Source organism: Nyctibius grandis, chromosome 9, assembly GCF_013368605.1.
Source record: "Nyctibius grandis isolate bNycGra1 chromosome 9, bNycGra1.pri, whole genome shotgun sequence".
In the NCBI taxonomy this organism is placed as follows: Eukaryota; Metazoa; Chordata; class Aves; order Nyctibiiformes; family Nyctibiidae; genus Nyctibius; species Nyctibius grandis.
Genome location: NC_090666.1, coordinates 31,616,326 through 31,639,240, shown reverse-complemented (window position 1 = coordinate 31,639,240; position 22,915 = coordinate 31,616,326). Strand labels below are relative to the sequence as shown.

Here is a 22,915-nt window from a genome sequence, read left to right as displayed (position 1 = left end):
AGTACATACCAACACACACCAAAAGCATCCATCTAAAAGCCTAGGTTTGCACTCCACCTTCTCAAGAGCAGGTTAGAAGCACGCCTGGTGACACATGCTGCTGAAACAGTCACAGAGACACTTTTGCCACCTCTATGCCTTTGGTAGGGCTGCTCTGGTACAACATCCCAACAGCTTATCAACAGATACGGGAGTTCAGCTCATTTTCCTGCACGTCAGTTGGTACTGCAAGGCTCGGGAGGATTCAGAGCTTACAGCAGGATCCATTTATTGCATTTATGTTTCTGTCTACTTGCACAGCTAATATTGAAGAGATTTGTCTTATCACAAGAGGCAGCATGTATTAGTCACTAGACAGCAAGCAAAGCACTTAATGTACACAGTAAGAAGACCTAAGGGGTGAGGTACTAGCGCTGGGACCACAAACAGTTCAAGAAGAAGAAATTTGTTTCTAATATGGCATTAAGAGAGAAAGGAGCTAGCTAGGAAAAAAAAAAAAAAAAATCAAGTAATTTATAATGAGTTACAGTTGCAAAAAACTCTAAAACTAGAGGCATTAACATCCCAAATGATGCCCTAAGAAGGCTTAATATATGGGGAGAGAAGAGGACAAAACAGCAGAGATGTTCTACATTTAGAAAAGCTACATCAAGTTCTGCTCGCTCTCAGTCTGCACAGGCCTCAACTATACACTGCAGGGGAGGAGACAGGGGTCAACATTTTAAAGGGCTAATGAGTGCAATTGACTCTGCTAGTTTCAAGAATTCCTGCGTGCCAAGTTCAGTCATGTAGAAACAGATGTGGTTAGAGGATGGGGGATTAAAGAGATTTAATTCATTCAGCCTCCCCCTCTCAGCCAAGACAGAAAAAATTAGATGTGTAATGTCTTCTGGCAGGAGCAGGCAGTAGATTGCCTTCCACTCATTACTCCATGTGGTGAAAAGAACTTTCTGTGTGCCTTCAAACAGGAAAGAACCCCCCCAAAAAACCCACAGCACTTTCTAATTACAGAAAAGCAGTGGTCCTCAGGCTGCTGGGTTAGAGACCAGAGCAAGGTCCAGGCCACCACAACCCCCACACTGAAGAATCAGCTACACTCCTGTCCTGCCGTGACGTGGTCAGGACCCACTTTGACCGCATGGCATCGACAAAGCTACGCTGGGCTGTAACCTGTTGCCTGAACCCCTGCGACAGCTTTGAATTTTAAACACCGATTTAGCATAATACAGGACATGGCTTCATCCAGCCTATGCTGCTAAAAGCAAGCAAGTTTCAACAGCACCACAGCTGGCTATCATATATGGACCTAGGTTTTAACCTGAAATATATATATACACAGAAACACATCTCTCTACTTTTCACTCCTTCGAAGTGTAATGCAGTAGGGATGCTAATGAACAGACTTCCCTTGATTTCACACACACAATCCTTACAACAGCAAACTTTAAAAGGATTCAGAGTTTAGAGCAGGACTAATTTATTGAGTTAGTCTATTCCCTTTGCTAGTACTGAGCAGATTTGTACTTTAATGAGTTTTCTCCATTTTAGAAGGGGAGTAAAACTCTCCCTCCACTTTATCCTCCAGAAAAGGCTTCATCATGTAATAAACACAGCCTGGATACTGGCCTTATGGCACTGTTGAGAATTAGGACATGGTGTGGCTAAAGCAATGTATGAACAGACATATCAGTTAAGATCAAAGACTGATCTAAGCTTAGGTCTCCCCAACAGCAGCTGACTACAGATACTTGGGGAAAAACTATACTCATACCATTCTTATATGGCATACACTGGTATATGCTCTCAATTTCTGGCAAAAAGTAATTAAGTTTATGGACTTTGCACCAGCTGTTGTATTTGGATCTCTGTGCTTGCTAACTATCAATGGATCTATCCTGTATGACTATCTAAAACTGTTTTTAAGACTCCTAAATTCTTGGCTTTCACAACATGAAGCTATGAGTTCAACAACTTTTTTTTAAACATTGCAGTTATTTGTTTCAAATCAGCCGTCCCAAAATGCCACTATTTGCTCCCAAGTTTGGAGAAAAAATAGGTAATCACTCCCCTTTTCAAGTTACTCACAGTTATACAAAAATATACCATTATCTCCTCCAGTTGCTCTTTTTTCCAAGCCCAAGAATCTTCACGTAAATATTCAAGCCATCTGTGCCTCTGATCATCCTCACTGCCCTTCTGCAGTACTTCTACACTTGTCACTTGATGGGGCAACCAGAATCACATACCAGACCCAAGATGAAGAAACCCAGTGGACTGAGATAGTGGAATAACATTTCCTCTTCCATTCTCTGTTCCTTTCCTAATCATTTGACTTTTAAAAACTGTTAAGCACAGGACCAATATTTTCAAGCCAACCGCTATTCTGACTGGTAATTCAAAACCCCTTACAATAGCCTGCATTACTCCCACATAGTTGGAGCTGGGTCCTTTCCTTCCCTCTCATGTTCATTACCCCACAAGTTCCTACTTTCACATTGACAAGTCACTTGGTATTGTGAGAACCTAAGCCCTTCTGCCAAGAGTTGGAAATATTTTTTTTAAACTATTTCTAATAATTTTGCGTCACTGAACTTTCTTGTCTTGCAGTCCACCTCCCTTTACCAGATACCCCAAACAGCTCAGATTCTAACACAGGTCTCACCAGCAGGAGGTTCTGACTGCTAACTAACTTCCCCCCACTGTGAACACTGAGCTATCCTTTATTACTCATTTTTCTAACAGTAAATCCACAAGGGCATCTCTGCTAATTACATAAGGATTTAGTTACTTTAAGAAATGAAAAGCTTTTCTTAAAAACCCAAGTACACTATCAGCTGGATCAGCCACATCTATGAAATTGCCGATTACTTCAGAAGAATCCTTTTACAGTTCCTCAGAGCTGTGTCCATCATTCTCCAAAATATCATACATATATTAATATGTCTACTGGATGCCTGGAAAGAAGATCTGAGTTTTGTTGCCACAAGCTTGCTGAACAATGTGAAACAAATCTTTTAATCTCCCTGTTCTTCAGTGTGTCCACCTGTCTGTAAAATGGGTATGACACCCTACGTAATTGTGTTGCTCTCCTGCTTGCTGTTTGTCCTGACAAACACAGCTGAGAAGGAGAAAGAAAGGTCACTGCCTCAACAGAAGAAAACATGAAGTGGTGGTATAGAGGGAGAAATACAGAAAATATTCAGGCAGCTGTGAGCAGCAGAACCAGTAAACAGCTGACTTCTTTGACCACTGTACAGCTCTGATGCACTGTCCAACCTGTAGCAGCTGGTTTCACAGGGGCAGTTAAATTAGGAAACACCAGAGGTCCTAGAGGGAGGGAGCTTCAAAGCCCCTCTTCCACCCGCACTAGAACTGCACATCCCTGTTCACAGGATGCTGCTTCCTTCTCCCCAGCAGGCAGGGCAGGCGGGAAGGGGGAAATGCTCATCATAAAACAGCAACTGAAAGAATAAAAGGTATGGTTCCTGTTGTGCTATGATTGCCTCTCAGCCCAACGCTCCCTGGGGCTCTGCAGGTGCTTTTCAGTTGATCCGATCTGTAAGGAAGAGTTACAGCACTAATTCCTGGTTGCAGCGCTTTATGGGGAGCAGGAAAGACATTTCATGCAGTGTTCAAACCACCCAAATTTGGGCAATTAACAAGTGTCCCTTGCCCCACCACCCACCAAGAGGGAAAAGAATTCACCAGGTGTATTTCCTCACTAAGTACAGAAGGAGCCTCAGGCACCTGCCAGCTAGGCTGGGTATTTAACATTGCCCTTTCTAGTGCCAGGCAAGATCTCTACTGCAGGAGATAGGAAGATATACAGTCTTACCCTCCCCACCTCAGGCAAATCCTGCATGATGACCCCAAGTGCAGGCTGAATGGATGATTCAAGCCAGGGCGTGCTTCCAAGACAGTCCCCCCCGCCCACCAGCTACCCCACAACAACTCTGGCTGTAAGAGGAAGGTCCAGAGTGAGTGCACTTAGGAACAGCCACTCTGACAGACTCAGGTTCACGTAGCATTTCTCACAGGCTTTCCTCCGTCCCAGGCCAAACCTCTGAACAAGCCACAAAGGGGAAGTGAATGTAATGATGTCAGCCTGGGGTGGTGTCATCAAGCCTCCACAAGACCAACAATGGTGCAGAGCTGGGTTTGCTGGAGGAGGAAGAGAAATGGGAACTGGGCATCGGAGCTGGACAGAAGTCATTTCTGGAAGCCAAGTCATCGCAGGGCTGCAGCCTCATGTGAGGATACTCCCAGTGCTTCACCAGGACTTTGCAGAGGAAGGCTGCACGCTTTCAGCCTGCTTAGTGTGCTTTTAGTCCACCATTTCTACAATCATCAAGATCTACAGATTCGTTTCACATTTCATGTCTTCCTCTGGCCATTGCCCTCACAGAACGTTGCTTTCTGTTGCTTTGTATCAAGGTTTGCAGAAAAAGGAAGGTTGTGTTATCCCCACTGCACTCAGGGCACATCCATAGGAACTGTGGTTCCATAATCCGATAACAGATAAGGCCACTCAGCTCTCTTCAAAGTTCATAAACACATGACCTAAAAACCTCAGAGAACTCCTTATCAAAATGCAACATCAGCTAATACTTTTAGTTATATTGCCGTTAATAGCACCTTGTAATCAAAACAAGAAAATCCCTATTTGTTACCAGCCTGGAAGTTAACTTACAACTTACATTACAGTTCAACATGGGTTCAGTCTTTTTAATACACAATTTTCCTGGATCTGCGGTTGGCAGATGCGTATGCACACAAAAACCTTTAGGTCATTCTGACAGCTGTTTATGAAGATTAACCCCTCCCTTTCATGCCTTCAGCATGAAAAAGTACCAACACCTGTTTTTAATTCACAAACGTCTCCCCCATGTCTAGCAAAAACAAAAGAATAATAATCAAATATTTAAATTTACCTTCAATGTGACCGCTCTGTTATATTCAGTATGAAATGCACCGTCCCTGTTGAACAAGGAGTGGGGAATAGTGTTAACTTACAGTAACGTTGCTGGAAATCATACAGCTGCTCTCCCTGACTTCTCAGTAACCAGAACAAAATTATCCTGCTGAAGCCACAGAACTAAGTAGAATTTACAGGACAATAATTTAAGGTGGGAAAAAGAGTAAGGAAAAAGGGAGGGTGCAAAACAGAGTGCAAAGCAAACAGATTTCTAGTAAATAATTTCCTCCCTGACACTTTAACAAGAATATTTACTAAGGTATGATCTTTGGAGATGGAGATGCAGCTGCCTGGTGTCTCTTAACAGTACTCCCACTCATATTATTTCCAGGAAGAAAATCTCTTGATGTCTCACTACACTTGCCTTTCTCCACTTACTTTATGAAGTACTATCTCTAGTCAGAAAAGCAAGCACAGAGAGGTGAAGTGACCTGCCCAAGGCACATGCCAGCAGGCACATGACGGATAAAGCAGAAGAGCTCAAATCTCAGGCATCAGCCCTGTGCATTGGGTAGTTTTAGTCCATTGGGCATCTCTCCCAGGCCCTGCTCGTGCTTTTACTGTACTCTATTCAACAGCAGAATAAATTTATCTCAACTTCTGTCACAACACATGCTTGCAAACTGAAGAAACAGCAATCAATTGCACATGTCAAAGGATAAAAATTAAGTTTTCATGCTGCAGCAGTATGGAGCTGCAAGGAGAACAAATGATCCTAACAGGGGCATCAACAATTAGGAACTACAAATCCCAGCCCAACACTCACTTATAATGGAGCAATTCCACTCCTTTCTCCTTTGAATTAGGATCTACTTTCATCTTCTTGCATAATTTTCGGCTTTCAGTATCACTGCAAAAAACACATATTGGAAGAAAAATGGTTACAAAAAAGGAAAGCAAATGCATTCAGTTCTGAAAACTCATTGCTGTGCTTCCTCATCAGCAATCTGTTGCAACTAACAGTAATTTGGAAGCTGTTGAGCTAAGTTTGTGGGACAAGCATTGTGGAAAGCTGCATAAGCCAGTTTAATTTCTCCTTTTGCTTGGTCAGTGAACTGTGTTAAAACCACATTCCAAAGCCAGGCCCTAACCAGTGGAAAAGGAGACCATTCTAGCATGTCCAAGTACCTCAGCAGACCTTCTGTTCATGGGATTAACATAAAATTTTGGAAGTCAAGTTTTCAAGAAGACCATGCTCCTGTTAAGGCAATGGTCAAAGACCACTGTGAAAAGATTCAAAGAGACAGAGCAGCTAAGCTTTTACATGTGGCAGAAGATAACTCAAAGCTAAAAAGAAACATCTTCATGGTATCTCCAAGCCCAGATCACAAGTCGCTAGCTTTAAGAGTCCTGCAGAAAACAAGAACCAATTCAAATTTTGGACCCCCAAGCCCAGCAACCCCATTAACTCTAAGTATGACGGACGTGTCCCGGAGTCACATTTGGCAAGTGGAGGTAAGGACCATTTGTCACAGCTCCTGAAGAAGGCATGTAACAGCACACAGACCGGCTGGAGGTGGTTTTCAAACTGAACGAGAGTGAATTGCTTCCAGCACCAGATTAGGCTGAGTTGAAGAAGAGGAAGGGTCATGGGAGAAAACTGCACATACATTCTCTTAGGTGGGCAGGTAAAGGGTCTTCATCACCTAACTGCTGTCCTAAACAACGCAGAAGTGAAGCTATAAGGATACTTCAAGCTGAAGTGAGTATGCAGTCAAAGACCTGGGGAAATGAGTGAAAGCACAACTACAAAGAAAAGAAGATGATTCACACTGACAAGACTATTCTTTGCATTGACAAACAGCAAGATTATAAAGCTTGGAAACTTGTTCTCAGCAGAGGACAACTTGTACCTTTTACACAGATAAATCAATTTAGAAAATTAAAACACTGAAAACCCATCAAGTTTAAACTGATTAGGGACACATTAGAGACACTGAGATGCAAGGGTTGCAAGAGCCCTACCAAATTAAGTGCTGCTGCCAGCACTGGTGCTAATTCTCCCAGTGTTCTCCAGTTGCCTTTCTGCAAATGTAAGGAACAGCAAACAGTAAGTCCGCACTGTGCTGCAGATGGGAGCGCACCTTTGTGGAAATTTTCCAAATGGAAATGCATGGACACGTGCATCAAAATCAGAACATTATGCTGAACATGGAAATGAGCATTTTAAGGAACTAACAAAGCATGCAGCTACCTCACCAGAAAGGAGCACCTGTAAACCCAATTGTACAGAAGCATGTTCATCTGAAGGGTCTTACTGAATTCATGTCGGTTCTGCATTTTCAGATCATAGCCAAAGCTAGCCATTGTGACTCGTAAATGCTTTCTTTGCTTCTCCAGGAGGCTGAAGATCTGAGCCTGAGAAGACAGTTATTTTCATGTTGCCTGCTGCATCTTTGTTTTCCCCAGACTGCAGTGAAAGGTGGAGCTAAAACATGTCATCTGCTCAATGAATAACATGAACATCTCTCCTTGTAACAAAACTAGATTACGAAACAGATAGCCTGGATTTGGATTTTTGCCAAGAAGGTGGTTTGCCACGTAGAGTTTGTACTGAAAATCTGCAGCAACATCAAACCCAGGGGCCAGAAACATCCTGTCTTCTCTCACTTGAAGTCCTCCAGCAGTCCCAGGGGCTAAACCTAAGTGACTCGAAGGTCAGGGAACCTCAGGAAGAGGCACCAGTTTCAGATCATCCTCCCATCTTACTCCAGACCCAGAGGCACAGAGAAGCCCCTGTGGCCCTGCTGGAGCTGACTGCCAGACAGCTAACTAAAGTCAGCCTGCACCACAGTCAGCATTTGTAAATGCTCTTCTAGACACTCCCAAATGCTTTGAGGATACACATGTATTCATGGCCATCTCAGCCTTGCCAAGACAAATATTAGGTGGCTGACATGAGCAAGTGTAACGCTGAAACCTAAGTCCAGCAACAGGGTCTGTCAAACCCCAACACGTGCAAAGAATTGTTCTGGCATCAGCAGAGGACCAAAATGGGTATCAAGACAATTCTGTCGCCAGTTCTGCCACCAATTTGGTGCAACTTCAAACCATGCGGGGGAAAAAAGGTGTAATTATTCCTTATGTGTCATTTAGAGATCCAGATACTCATCTTAGAAAAGTTCTGTCAAGTTTATAGTAGAAAAAGGCTACGAAACATTCCTACTGAGATATACCCATGAGCAAGCAGCTAGCAACTCCTACCACTCCAACTCCTACCAATTCATTTTCTGTTTGCATGAGTTTCTATTAAAAAAAAAGAAAGATAAGAACAGCTGTTTCATTGGAAGGAAACAGGATCTAAGCCTGCCCTGCTTTCAGGATCGCTCAGTTTGTAGAGATTCACATAGCTGCTTGAATGCACATTCATTATCACAGGAAAGAAAATAGCAGCTCGCTCCAGTGTGTCTCTTACCATTTAGTGGGCAGATTCTCTGCACCACTGCATTGGGAATTTAGTCTGTTTACGCAAGCTATCTGCACTGATACAAAGGACGGAAGAGGAACAAATTCCCAGAATAGGAAGTGTCTAAATATGTATCAGTAATTTTTTCATGCATCAGTGCATATTTTTGCACATGCCAGACCCACCAACTCAGATGCTGTACTAATGATTCTTCGGAAAAAGCAGAAAATGAGACGTACAGAAATGGCAGAGAAGGACCCGTTCTGCTTTTCCTTCCACTTTCACTTACAGACAAAAATAACCTGCAAAGATCAACCTGCTCTGACATCACTTGGTAATGACCATTATCCTTAATAAGAGTAAACATCAACACAGATGCAGTCTCTGCTCTGAGATTTGTCTCTTTTGGATCTCAGCCAACAGCCTCTCTCTGAAGATGAGCTCCTCAACTCTCACATGGGAGAGGGTAATTAGGACTCCCGTTCTTGCAATTTAATTATACCACTTGAAGATGTAGTGTTTCGTTATAAAGACTAGAAGGAAAAGAAAAAAAAAAAAAAACAAACCCACAACAAAAACCCAAAACCTAAAAAGCCAGAAACCACCCCCAAAATCAGCACTCTACAACCCACGCCAAGACACTCCAGACAAGGCACCAGGCTCAGGAAATACTGGTTTGAGGATGAGGTCACTAAAAATGAAAGATCCAAGTTGACCTAACTAAGCAAGAAGTCTAAATAACAACAGAGTGTACATCACAGGAATACTTCACCCCTTTCCATTTGCATGCCCGTCTCTTCTACTGGGAGACACTTCTGTCGTTTGGGGTTACGATGGAGCTGGCAGGCAGCCTGACTGGAGTACTCCCTGTAAACCTCTGGGGTCCCTTGTCAGCGTTAGCATGCATGAATAATCACTTTGCACAGGCAGCCAGCTGTTACCAGGGCAGGAGGAGGGCGAGGGGCTTGCGAAGGAGATCTGACCTCCTTTGGCTCACCACCAGTGAAGCCAGCACCTGAAGGGGACATGCCACGGGTGCTCCTCAGGAACGGCACAGGATGCTCTCTCTGCCTGTGCAGGGCTGCCCACAGGCCTGGGAGCTCATGGCCATAAGGACAAAGCAGCAGTGAGAAATACTGATGGCAGTCCCTAGTGTCAGGAACAACCCAGAGAAAGGCTTTTGCAGCTATGTGGCAAGGTAATTTGGAGAGAGAAAGAACAGAGGACAAAGCCAGACAGGAGGAATGCAAAATAAGATCCAGGATTTTGGCTGCAGTAAGTCCACATTGGTTTCTAAAAACAAAACAAGTCCAAGCTGGATAGATCCTGAGTAAGAGATGGTGCCCGGAGGTGGCAGTACAAAACACCCTCCTTGGGCAAATTCAAATAGTGTCCTGGCAGATCCTGAAGGCAGCAAGATAAGACCAAACATCCTCAGCACCATCCTCTCTCACGGGCACAAAGACGATCATCCGCAGCTCTCTAATTATTTCCTTTATTACATAATGCTGCCCATTGGCTTCTCATCAAGAAGGGAAAACAGCCCTACAACCACATCGGCCTCTGAGGAGGAAGGATCTGGGATGACTGTCAAATCCCCTCTTAGGAAATGACAAAAATGCCATCCAAAAAAAGTTCACGACTGCAGTTGCCAATGTAATAGCAGCACACGCATGTGCTGTGTGGCCATGCCACTTCGATGGCACGGTGCTGGCATACTAACACTTTGCCAAGCAGACTAGACCCAGCCTTCTTTTTCATCTGTACCTACAGTGTTTCCAAGCACAAGAGAAGTGATTAATAAAAACACTGACAGCACCAATTTAAGTAACCAGGTCAGTAAATCTGCCTGCACACAAACTGTCTCGCTCCTCTATCAGCGTATCATGTAACCACATGTGAACCACAGACCTCACAATCTGTAAACAGACCTTATCTCTTCTATCTGTACATCTCTCAGTCTGAAATGGGGCTCAACAATCCACATAAATTATGCTTCATCAGTCCCTTGTATCACAGTTGTGCCTGTAGAGCCCAGTGCGGTGGAGGCTCTGTCGTATCAGTGGCTGTACAGACAAACACTGTCACTGTCCCAACAGCTGGAAGAGACAAGACTGAGATCGTAACGAGGAGGAACAGGCTCTGAGAGCAGGGTGATATGGCAAAGTGGAAGCAGGGCTGTCTACAAAACAAGCCTCCCAACACTGGAAAAAGCTTTGGAAGGTACCAGTCAAGGCTGTTGTCCTGTTACCAGCATGCTCCCTCATCATTGCCTCTGTTGTTTAACTGCTTTTATTCCTTTAAGTTCTGGTGAAAACCATCGTACAGAGAACAACTCCAGCTGTAACTTCAGGCAAGTACAACGGCAATTTCAGACCAGTCCCCAGAAGTGAATTATCAAACAGGGTTTCCCAGCCCAATGCGCAGCCTCTGCAATGCCCTCTGGCTACCTTCCAGAGAATACCCTCTGCAGACAACAGACTGACGAACATCCTGAGAAAGCATGGAGTTGAGAACCTGCCAAACAACTAATTGAGCTTGTGACCCAAAAAAGCAGCAAAAGGGGTGTCAACGCCAGAAATTTCCTCAAGCCACCTAAAAGCCATGTTTGCACTTGCAAACCTAATCTGAAAGAGGAAGCCATTAACAGTCAGTTTAAGTCAGATGTGCTCCTATGAGATTTTGAAATAAAGAAGTGCAATTCATTAGCCATTGCTGGTGACAATACTGCATTTTGACTACACTCCTTCCAGTCATCAATCCCATCCTCCAACAAGGACTGTGATCCATTTACACTACAGTAGTTCTGTGTACTTTGCTGACCAAAGGAAAACAGACCAACCCCTGCAAAACTCTCCTCTCAGACTGCAGGCATTGCCTCCCCATCGTCCTCACTCCTCCATCACAGCCTGCAGCGGCAGCTGCCACAAGTACTGCTGCTGTGTATGTCACATTTGTAAGGCTCCTCATATTCTCTAATGATCCCAGACCTTTCCGTATCACTCTCTTGAGACAGATCTGAAATCAGAGAAGGAGAAAAAAAAATTTTAAAATCACTTCTCAAACCATCAGCCTGGCTTGCAAGAGCACTTCTCCAAAGAGCTGTGCTGGACGGTAACGGCTTACATCTTATTGAACAGAAAGTCCATACGCAGCTCTCCATGCAGACAGGCACTTCGACACTACGTTCCTGAGTGGGGTTTAAGAACCTGCAGACACCAAAATAGGAACAGGACCCAGGACAGATGGATGCAGAATTAATCAGCACAGGAAGTTTAAAACGCAAGATTTGACTTTGAAAACAAAGCAATGTTTTGCCACCGTTCTAGGTTCCTGATGGAAAATATCTTACAAAAGAAGTAACAATAGCAACAGGTTTCCATAGCACAGAACAAACGAGCCGCTCAAACAATGCGGCAGATGAAAAGCTTGAATCTTTTAAGGGATGGAGGAGCATGAAAACCAAAACCAGAAAACGTGCTGCTGGAAAGAATTAAAGATTAGGATTAGCAGACTGACAGGACAGAGTCTCATCTGAATTTAGGGCCTGATTTCCCCCCCTAGAATGCAGCAAAAAGCCTCCCTGTGACCCAGGAGGCAACCACAGCCTTCTGCTCCGCATGCTCTCCTGGAACGTGCCAGGAATGCAAACAGAATAATCCGCGTGCTGCAGAGACCCAACACCACTCGTCACCCAACACAAACAACTCCCTGTGCCCATTAGTCAATTAGAGAGGCCATGAATCTATAGGAATGAGATTAAAAAGAAGTATTTTCCAAAAATTAAAACCCATGAGATTAATCTTCACTGCAAGTGACAGCAAGCCAAAGAGCAGAAAGAAACCAAAGACAAAAAGGTAACAGGTATCATCAAGCAAAAACAATTAAGGGAAAAAATTATATGCTCCAGCCCTGCAGGAGGCCAAGAAGTTATAATGAATGATACTTTCCACAGAAATGTAAATTAGTAAGCAGCACTTGGTAGCCCACATACCTGCACAGAAATAAGGTGAACACGCTCACAGGAGCCTCCAAAGGCTTTGCAGGAACTTCTAGAAACGTCGAACACTTGAACTCTCTTTGCAAAGCAGCAGCGTTCCTCATCAGGCTCATCCAGACCTCCTCTAACTCACACAACCTGGTACAGGGAACACTGCCCTAACCTGGGACACAAGACAGCTACCACCCTGCCTTTTGAGTTCACACTAATCTAAGATCCCTGTGAAGGCTGGTTTTGAATGTATCACCCATGGGCACACAGATGCTGCAGCACGTTGTACTGTTGCCCTGGCGCCTGTTTTATGACCTTTAGCTGCACTATAGGCCTGGGGAGGATGCTAGGGGATGTCTTAAATGAAGTATTGAATGCAGGAAAATGGAGGGAACTTTACATTCAGTCTTAGCTCACTCTTCACTTTAGTCTGAAAAGCAGCAACGTTGAAGATTCCCAGTTAATGAGCAATTCTAGGCAAAACCCATGGAATACACATGGTTAGGATGAAACCGAGACATAAGCCCAGGCTCGTACACCCAAGCACTGCAGTGGATTTTAGTTAAACCCTCTGCATTTCTGAATTAATGCAATACACCACACTAAATGGGTTTATGATAGGAACTGAGAGCTTACTTAAAAAAAGGAATTTTTTTCAGGCTGGCATAGCACTTCCTGCATGGTCACCCTTACAGGAAAATAAAAGGGCTTTAATGTGAATTAGCATTAACCATGCAGACAGGGTATGACAGAGACAGGAGGAAGGCATTGAAAATCTATGCTGCAAATGCACAGATTGCCCATATAAATCACATCCACACAAGGACTGCATTGTCAGTATAACTATACTTGCAAAGTGTTCCTGATGGACACTGGGCTTACCTCCCCTGGACCAGCAGCAAACGGAGCCCCTGCTACCTCCTCCAGGCTGGCACCTCACGTTATGTGCCATCCACCCCTGAGCTGCAGCTGCCCTTTGCCTCCAAGGCAACCATAGAAAAAGGCAGAAATTCCAGACACCGCGAATCTACTTGGATGGAAGGGGTCACACCAGTGCAGGAGCAGCACTCCTTTCTTCTTCCTTTTTTCTCTCTCCATTAGATCTGGTCATTTTTATTTGCAATTTCAAAGCTTTTTCATCAGCTTTAAAATTCAGCTACAAGGAAGGAAGATGAGTAGACTTATTCTCTTAAACAAATCCTACTTTTGATCGGCTTTATAGGAGTGAAGGTAAAAACTAAAGAGCAAAATGACACTTAATGCCATCTGTACCAGCAGCCTCATTTCTGAAATTCCTCCCTGCTATTTCAAGGCATTATACAAATTCATTTATGATTGTGTGTATGGGTAAAGCCCTTCTACAGCAAAGCATTAGGAAATTAGAAATTAGGGAAGGAAGATTTCATCTAAAAGGCAGATAAACATGGAAATTGGGGGAAATCCCAGAAAAGACAATTACTCATCAGATCTGCCTCTCTCCTGAACTAGCACATGTTTAGATGCACAGCCTTGAAAGTGCTGCTTTACCAGCCAAATTATGGCCTTACCTTTATGCTAAGTGTCGTGGGATTGCAACAATAACAAGTAATTATTGGGGATGGGGACTACAAGAATGACGCACAGGACACACAAAAGGAACCTCAAGAATGACACACAAAAGCAGAAAAAGTGGGATGAAAACCAACCAAAAATTAGTCAGACATTTTAACCAGATGGCATTTCCTCTTCCTAGCAGTCTGATGTGCTAAAGCCAAGCGAACACGCTATGACAGCAGATGGAAATCACACAGCTTTGTTTATGTTTGGGACCTACAGTAAAGGGAACCATGCAAGTTTGAGCAGGGAATAATTACCCGGAGCCAAAGAAACGGGTGCTTTTTTGAAAATACCAGTTCACAATTGGGCAGGGGTTATAGTCAATAAAAAACTCGACATAATTCAGTAACAGGAAGACCCAGGAGTGTTCACTAAATCCCATAAATCACATTCAGGATGGAAAGAGCTAGTTTCAACCTCTTTTGCCACCTCCTCAAAACTGCACCTGACCACAATGCATTTTATAACCTGCCAAACATTTTCTTCTCTTCAACAAAACCATTTTACTTTCTTTCCCCTTCCACTTCACCCAGACTAGTTACTCTCTTGCAAGTAACATCAGTCCTTGGCCATCCAATGATCTATCACGAAACCTACTCACGAAGGCCAGAGGATAACTTTATATTGATTACTCTTCAAAAGCAGACCTCGGGGCATCACAAACTAGGATTGGAGCTTTGTCTGCTTTAAAGACAAGCAACAAAAATTTTGTCTTTCACTCAAGCAGTAATTTCATCTTATTGTGTTCCCAGGCACATTACTTTGTACCTTTTACTTGCCACCATAAAGATTTGCCAAGAGGGACTGTGGGATGTCCCTCAAGAGGACTATGAGGGACTGTGGGACACAGAGGCTCAGCAGCACGCACACAGACCATCCATCTGCCCATGCAACACACACCAGCTCCACTGTACCCCAACCTGCTGTTGCAGTTAGCAGCATCCGAACTCTCGAGATCGCACAAAAGGACAAGACAATTCCTTTTTTGCAGACATCTTAAGCTTTCAACTCCCTATGAATCCCTTCCATTTTCAAAATTTCTATCAGCTTCCTACTAAAAATAATTCAATAATAGTCCTCTGCTTGCTTATATGCCCATCCCAATAGCATCTGAATGCACTAAACGAAGAACACTCATTTGTGCTGCTGCAGCATTTTTCCTTTCAAAGTTCTCCAATCTCTTTATAAACATTGACTAATGAATCAGGCAATATTTACCCAGTTGCCTGAAAAACAGATACACCTTTTTTAACAGCACGAAGTAACAAGAAGTGAATCATTCACAGAGCCAGGAACAGAAGCTGGGACTCTCAGCTCCTATTAACGTGGTGTCTCCGCAAGCACAAGTCTCAAAATACTTGCTCGTAAGACAACTGATCCAACTCTCTGGGACACTCTGAAGATTTACAAGCCTGCAGCATTGCGCTCTACCCCTGCTACCAGTTTGCCTCAACTCAGAAATGAAGCACCAGGTATTACATGGAGGAAAGAAATAAATAAAAGGTAGCAGAGTGTGCTCTGTTCAATCTGAGAGCAACAAAAAGTAGCCATCACACAGAAGACCACATTTTACCAGGCATTATTAATTCAGTATTCTGTCATCTCTCACACCACTGTTCATTCAACATCAAACACCTCAGCAAGGACTCCCTAATTAAAACATGGAAAGGCTAGAATAAAACATACTTTTGTCACAACGTTTGTGGGTCTTTTATTCACAATTGAAATAGTTTCATGTTTGTGTGCAGAGCCACACGTGCTATCTCAGCACACAGGAGCAAACAGTGATCACTTCAATGCTGCAAGCAATTCTCATGCTGCCCCTTCATCTCTAGCAGGAGGTATCTATCTGCCTGCACAAACTGATTGACATCCCCCATAAACGAGGACCTTATCTGCCACACAGCATGCAGAGGCCTCCCTGGGCATGCTGCGCCTAGCGTGGCACTTAACGTAAGTGAGCCTAACTGTGCAGGGAAGGCAGGGACCTGGCACTTCCCAGTCTCACATCTCCTAAGCTCGGGCGCTCTGGGGACCTCTGCTATCCTGCCGCAAAGTGACAAACCAAGTGGCAACCTCCTCTACTCCATGCTAACCATCTCAGCAAGAAACCAAGTATTTCCTCACATTATGCTGAAAAACCAACCTCCCTGGTCTCACTGAGACCATGCAACCTGGAAATGAAAGCTCAAGTCTAACCCCTGTCTCATACCACAGACCTAACAAAAGCCGAGGCCAGGGAACGCGGTTTCCATGCAAGCCAGCAACCCAGGCAGCCCGCCTCCAGCCGCGAACCTGCACACTCCCCTCCGCTGTATGAAATACAGAATGTACTGCCGAGACTTAGCAATCCATAATGATTTCCATCAATGGAGCACTATGTTCTTGCTTTCTTCTGAAAATGAGGGGTGGCAGGGGAATGACAAGAAACAAAAAAAAGCACCGCCAATGAAGAACAGAAAAAGACTGTCGTCATCGCCACAGGGAAGCAGAGACACAAACCACAACTCTGAATGTATGCCAGTCTTGCCAATGCTTGGATCTGAAGGCAAAGAAGTCCGCTACAGCGGGATGCGAAGAGCAAAGCCAAAATTCCCTGCTAAATATTGCTGCCAAACAAGCCATTTCTTGTCAATATTTGTAAAACAAATTGAGCCTGTGCTGTAAATATCCCTGCATCTGTGCGCTGTTTGTTTCAGCATGAAGGCTTGCAAATAAGCTTCACAGCATACTTGCAGTGGGAGAATAGCTTGAGCAACTCTGCTAGAACCCAGTCGTTCAGGCCCTACAACTGGCCCTTTGTGACTGGTGACAGACAGCACTACCGCAGCCTCTGTCATATTATCACTGCAATGAGGTGGGCAGCAATTTACAGCCACCGTATACACACAGCCCCAAAAAAAAGGAACCGAAAATAAAAATCTTTCAAGGAAAAAACGTTACCTCAACACTAAGACTGATTTCAGAATGCTTTAAAGGTTTAACAAGCAAATCAACTACAAAACTTGGTTCAGGCTCAAACCATTTGTTTTTTTGCATGCAGCAAGACCTCCTTTGCCACAAGCCAGTCGTCCAGCTCACCTTGCCCCATAAGACAAGTCCACAAATTCTGTTATGACATCCCTCTGTAGGAGAGAGGGACAGAAGAGACGTCTCTGACAAATACCCACCTAGAGCTGGACAGATCGTCTATTTTTTCCAGGTTCTCCCCAAACGAGTGATCTGAAAGGAAGCACTGCTCAACCCTTGAGGAGAGAATTACAGCTATTGCCATCTTACAGCACCCTGTCCACTGCTTGTCACTCGGCAAGTGGCAATCTGACTGTGGTATTACTGGCATCAAAGCAAATATTAGGAACCTACAAACCTATTCCCAGGTCTCCCAACCTCTTACAGCATGACCTTCACCAGGCTGCTTCACTCTCTGGCAATAAATCACCTTTCATTATGAATAGGAAGCTTAAATATTTCCCCACCATGGCCAGAGGTAAGGCACTGCAAAGTACCAAGCTTCCTATGAAATGTATTAAAGCACTACCTGGAGGAGACTTTAAAATACATTTTTTGCAAGTAACTTCCATAATAAAGTTTGGTTTAGATGACAACATTTGGAAAGGGAGAGCATATTAGGGTTTGATGAATTGGAGTTTATTGTACAGCAAAACCAAACAACGCATTTCCCTCCCCATCACCATCATTTACAAACTCAGGAGCAGAGACTGATCCATTGAACTAAGTGCCAAAACTTCCCTGGATTTCAGACTGAAGTCCTAAGCACTGAATCTTTCCTTCCCCAACCCAGAACTAAAACAAAACCTGAAGATCGTTATTGCTTAGTTATATTATAGCAGCATTTTGAAGGGCCAGATGAACAGCCTCATCATTCCAGCAGTTGTACACGTGCCACGTACACACACACAGAGTAAGCAGTAAATCCCCCAACACAGAGGCAGCCTAAAACAAAAAGGAAACAGAAGACACAAAAACGTAGTGACTAATCCACAGTCACAAACAGGGCCGATTAGAAACTAAAGCCAAGAAGCTGACCCAGTATCCTATTTGATAGCCATCATTACTGACAACCAAAAACTGTTTATTGGTGCTTTCATTAGAAAAGGAGACTGGATTTCCGAGGTATGCCAGATCTCCACACAACCTTCTCCTCATCAGGGTCAATACAATTTATTTGCCGGCTTTTCAGCAGGTGGGAAGTGGTACAGGCTTCACTGACCTCTGAGGAGCAGCCCTGCTTTCTGCCAGTGGATGACTTGGAACACTGTCCCCATCAGTAAGCAGAGATGAAAGTGCCTCTGGATTTGGACAAGCCCAGCAGAATGCAAACAGAAGGTAGAAGCAGAGGACTCCAAGGGAGATACACCTGCCTGGTGGCAGGGCGAAGAGCAACACAGGTTAACCAACAACAAAAGCACGTTAACTTTGATTTACCAATGACTTATTCTGGGTCACTTCTTGATGGATGTAGGTTAGTTTCAAAAGTATAATTTTAAGGGAGCCACATGATTTTCAGAGCTAACTTAGATTTGTGCACAGCTTACAATTTGTCTATACCATTGCAATCCACCCAAACACACAGGTAGGCTGCAAGCAGTTCCTCTGCAGAGCAGAAAGGGGAATTTGCCACCTGCAGGCAAAGCTCTCAAAGTTACAGAGGCAGAGAGGCACTATGATACACAAGCTAAAACCACAGGCAACGTGTTATTGAGCAGAACCACAGCGGAGGCTTTCACATCTGCAAACCAGAAAGTACACACCTGTTCATTCCTCCCCACACAAGCAACCACTTACAAAAACAAGTTTCCCTGCCTTCACATTAAAAATTGCCATGAACCTGTACAAGCACAGATGAAGTTCTTTAGAAGAAAGCACATTTTATTGAGAAACACAAATGGGTGGATGCTTCAAAACCAAGCAAACAGCCCTACTGCTCACACAATATTTGCTGTCAGAGCAGAACGGTCTTGCCCTCCAGCTGAGGCACAACATGTGGGATTCCTCCTCCCTCGGCTTGTTGGAAAGCCGGAGCAGTCACAGTTTCCATGCTACATGCCCCCCATGAAAGCTGATGCTAGCTGGGGTCTCCAGCTTCAGGCTGAAAAACATGCTGTCAGAGAAGACGTGTCAACAGCCTAAGGAAAAACTGATTCTCCATCACCAGTCTTAAGTAAGAGAGCATGGTAAGATGTAGGCTCCCTAGAGCTATGAAGAAACTGCACAGAACAATGTGGGTTCAGTTACAGGCAAAAAGTTTCAGAGCCATCAAAAACGCTAAGTCAGCAATAAAAGCCAAAAGGGGAGAGGGAAAAAAGGAGAAAAACAGTGTGACACATACCCACAGTCTATCCAGCTTATAGTACCTCGTCCTTTCACCTCCTGGGCCACGCTGGACAGTAACCTGAGTGAGCTTTCCGCAGCAGCAGCTGGAAAACAAAATAAAATAATAATAAAAATAAATCAACAACAGCATTATTACTCCACATAGAAAAACACAATGGTGCATTCCTTTGTTCTGAAGCACTGGAAGAACATTTTGTCTAATTTGAAGAAACCAGTACAAGAGGGATCAGTAAAATCTTCTGTAAACTAGAAGGAATGCTGGCTGCAGCTGAAGTTGGGTGGCTCCTTCCCTCCATCCCCCTTAAACAACACACTGAAATTCATACCTCCAGGCACACTCCCTGATCTACGTTTATGCGGCCTCATATGTGTCCTCTCCTGCAAACCTGCTTCCATCCCAACGCTGCCTTTTTCCTGTGGCTGGGCATTAACCAGTTCGTACAACTGCCTGCTAATTAGAGCAACTTCATTTAGAACCTTCATCAGCTGTAAGGGCAAGTCATTCAGCATCTCTGCCTGCCTCAACTCAATCCCTGTCATACACAGAAAATAACACACTGTTATTCTCATAACAACCCTGGGGCATACCCAAACCAACAGCCGTGAGGAGCTCAAAACTATTAGCAGAAAGCACCCAGAAAAGGTCCTTCCAAGAACTGGCGGTATTATAAATATGCAACTGAGATTTTTATAATGCCGTGCCACATGTGTAGATTTTGGAAAACACTTCCATTCCAAAACAGCCTTATAAATGGTATTAAAAATAAACACAGAAGAAAAATGGGACAAGAGCTCCGGAGAGAAAAATACAGAGGTTCAAACAAGTATCAATTCCCAAAAAATCTAACAGAAACTGTTTCCTGCCTCAATAAACAGAAAATAGAAACCCAGAGCCTCTTCCAGATCTATTTAAACTGCTGCTGCTCCACAACTACTTCAACTAATTGAACATAAGAACAGCTCTATTGGGTCAAACCAAATCCCTCTATATACCAACATCTTGTCTCCAACATTTGAGAAAGTGAAGGCCTATATAGGTCAGAGTAGACAAGTAGAGCCACTGGATAGTGACAGCCCCCTCAAATAATCTCTAAACCTCCACAATTTTTATCTCAATGATCTCTTGAGCCAGAAACAGATTTTTTGTTTTCAACAGCCTTTGCTTGGGCCTGATGCCATCAGAGATGCCAGCCCACACACGTTAGCTCTCAACAAACTCTCCTACCCTCAACACTGATGACGTGCAACTGTCACCTCTCCAACACAGGGATGCAGACACGTGGCGGAATTCTTTGCATGTACTTAGAGTGGAACAGTTTAACAAACACCCTTTAAAGTATAAGCATTCAGGATAGGACAGGCTTGTCCCAGAAGATTCAGTAGTTGAGCAGCCCTGGCAGGATACCCAGCCGGCAGGGTGAACTAAGCATGTCCTATAAATGAGGACATCTCCTGAAGCCAATGAATTTTCTGCATGAGATAGAAATACTCATCTAGTTTTGCTCAGCTGAGAAGCAAAGCCTTTGTTCCAGCAGTACGATCGGATGCTGGTCAACATCTCATCACAGCTGGGGGTTGCATATCTGGGATTAGAATTGGTCCTCCAAATATCTTTTTCCCCTCCCCTCTTCCTGGGTGACAGTTAGGCAAGCGATTTCTAATTGTGCAAGAATCACTGTTCTAGGAAGAAACATTAATTCCACAGTCAGCTCTGCATGCAATGCTTTAGACTGCTAAAACCAACCAATTAAATAACAAAAACGGAAAAAAGAAATCTCCACAACACGGCTTTTGAACAATGCCCATAGGGCAACATTTATTTGATGAGTGTCAGAGCTGAAGTGTTCTGGTTGTGCTTCTAAAAATGAAAGCAACCACCACTTAAAATATTAAGCTTAAAAAGAAAATTTTCCCTGTAAAAAGCCGAATAATGCAGATGCCTCTTTTATCTAAAGTGTTCCTTTCAAAATCAAAAAGCGTTAGAAACTCTTTTACGACTTTCACTTTGAACCTGTTACTACAAAACCATTTGGCCAAGTTCGAGTGCCCAAAGTTCCCCACATAGCAAAACACAAATATTTTAACAAAAACTAAGTCACATATATCATTTTAACTGTTTCAGAATAAGCCTGTCTTTAGGAAACAAAGTTAATTATCCCAGCACCTGCACATTTTTGTCTGCAAAATTCTCTGATATTGGGGGGGAGGGAGGAAGGATATCAGGTCACCACATACTGCTCCAATTTGCTACACTATAAACCCCGAGCAATTCTGCCAATGTCACTGTGTTTAATTGAGGTAAGATCTTTGCAACAGGTGAGAAAGGGAGGACTCAACTCTCAAACAAAGCATTATCTTGTATTGCTTGCCTCCAGGAAGGAAAAGGAAGCAATAACAAAAACAATACACCACTAAGGAAAATCACCTTCAGCGACATATTTTACTTCTTGCTGTCCAATGACTTCCACATCCACAACAGCATTCTGCCCTTGCATATGGAGCTTAAAGACCGTTTCTTCATTTTACATGGTGTCACACAGAACAACACACCAAAAGAAACAACGCAACAAAGGAGAAAAGGTACAGCAGGAGCAGAACACAGCAAAAAGGAAGAGCAAATGGACAGGTAAGAGCAAGAGTGAACAGCCAGAAAGGAAAGCCTGAATAAGAGAGAAGACAGCAAAGAGATTCAAGGGGACAGGCGGCATGACATGAAACGAGCCATTTCTCCCTCTTACACAAGTAGCTCATTTTTTACTTTTATATTTTGTTAATTAAAGTTGAAACACAACCACGGGACACCCAAAGCTGTCAGAAGCAAAGATGGATTAATTTCAGTACTATAACTAGTCATTAAGCCTTTCAGTGTCGCCAGGAAATCGAAACCTGCAAACTACTATGACACACCAGAAAACTCTGGTTGACGGCTATTAGAGCAGCCAGTTTTGGAGACAAAGCCAAAATAAAGTACATTTTTGCCGATGTGACAGAGCAACGAGAAGACCAAATTAAGACCCCAGTCTTGAAACACCAGGAGCTTCTGAGTTAAAACAAAGGACACTGGTCCTGCAGAAGCCCTTGTAGTCCCATAAGGCAATACTGAACAGAGAGCAAGTAAGGGTGAAGAGCTCAGTCATCTGAGCATGTACACAGGTAACTGTTCAAACTCACACACCTTGCTGGGCACAAAGAGGAGCTGTGACTTAAAAAAAAAAAAAAAAAAGAAGGACTTACCAGATTTGGAATACAGCACTAGCACATTATTCCGTGTCCTGAGAAGCTTCTTAAAATCCTTGTGGTCACTTATTTTTTCTATGAGTGGAGACACCTTCAACGAGTACACGAATGCTGGCAAGAATGCCTACAGAAACACAAAGCCAGACATTAGTAACAGCTTCCATGCTGAGAAACAGAATACAAACTGCTTTTGAAATTGCCTTGACCTTTTTCCATAAACTTGAGACATGCAGCCTTAAATAAACTATCATATCGATTTGATCAGCAAAAGCAAAAAAAAAAAAAAAAAAAAAAAAAGCCATACACATGACTTATTGAAACTGGACCAATACTGCTCCCAGCAAGCATCCTTAAG

At 43.6% G+C, this 22,915-nt stretch overlaps 1 protein-coding gene across 2 annotated transcripts in view; it reads right to left on the bottom strand.

Annotated features, from left to right (window-relative positions):
* Window positions 1–22,915, bottom strand: part of PDIA5 (protein disulfide isomerase family A member 5) — a 102,706-nt gene that overhangs the window by 68,216 nt on the left and 11,575 nt on the right. For both annotated transcript variants that reach the window (XM_068407694.1, XM_068407695.1), the window contains exons 2-5: window positions 22,558–22,684; window positions 19,319–19,406; window positions 5,742–5,825; window positions 4,932–4,977 (exon numbers count right to left, since the gene is read on the bottom strand). In XM_068407694.1, the coding sequence (XP_068263795.1) occupies window positions 4,932–4,977; window positions 5,742–5,825; window positions 19,319–19,406; window positions 22,558–22,684 (345 nt within the window). The remainder of the gene's footprint in view (window positions 1–4,931; window positions 4,978–5,741; window positions 5,826–19,318; window positions 19,407–22,557; window positions 22,685–22,915) is intronic.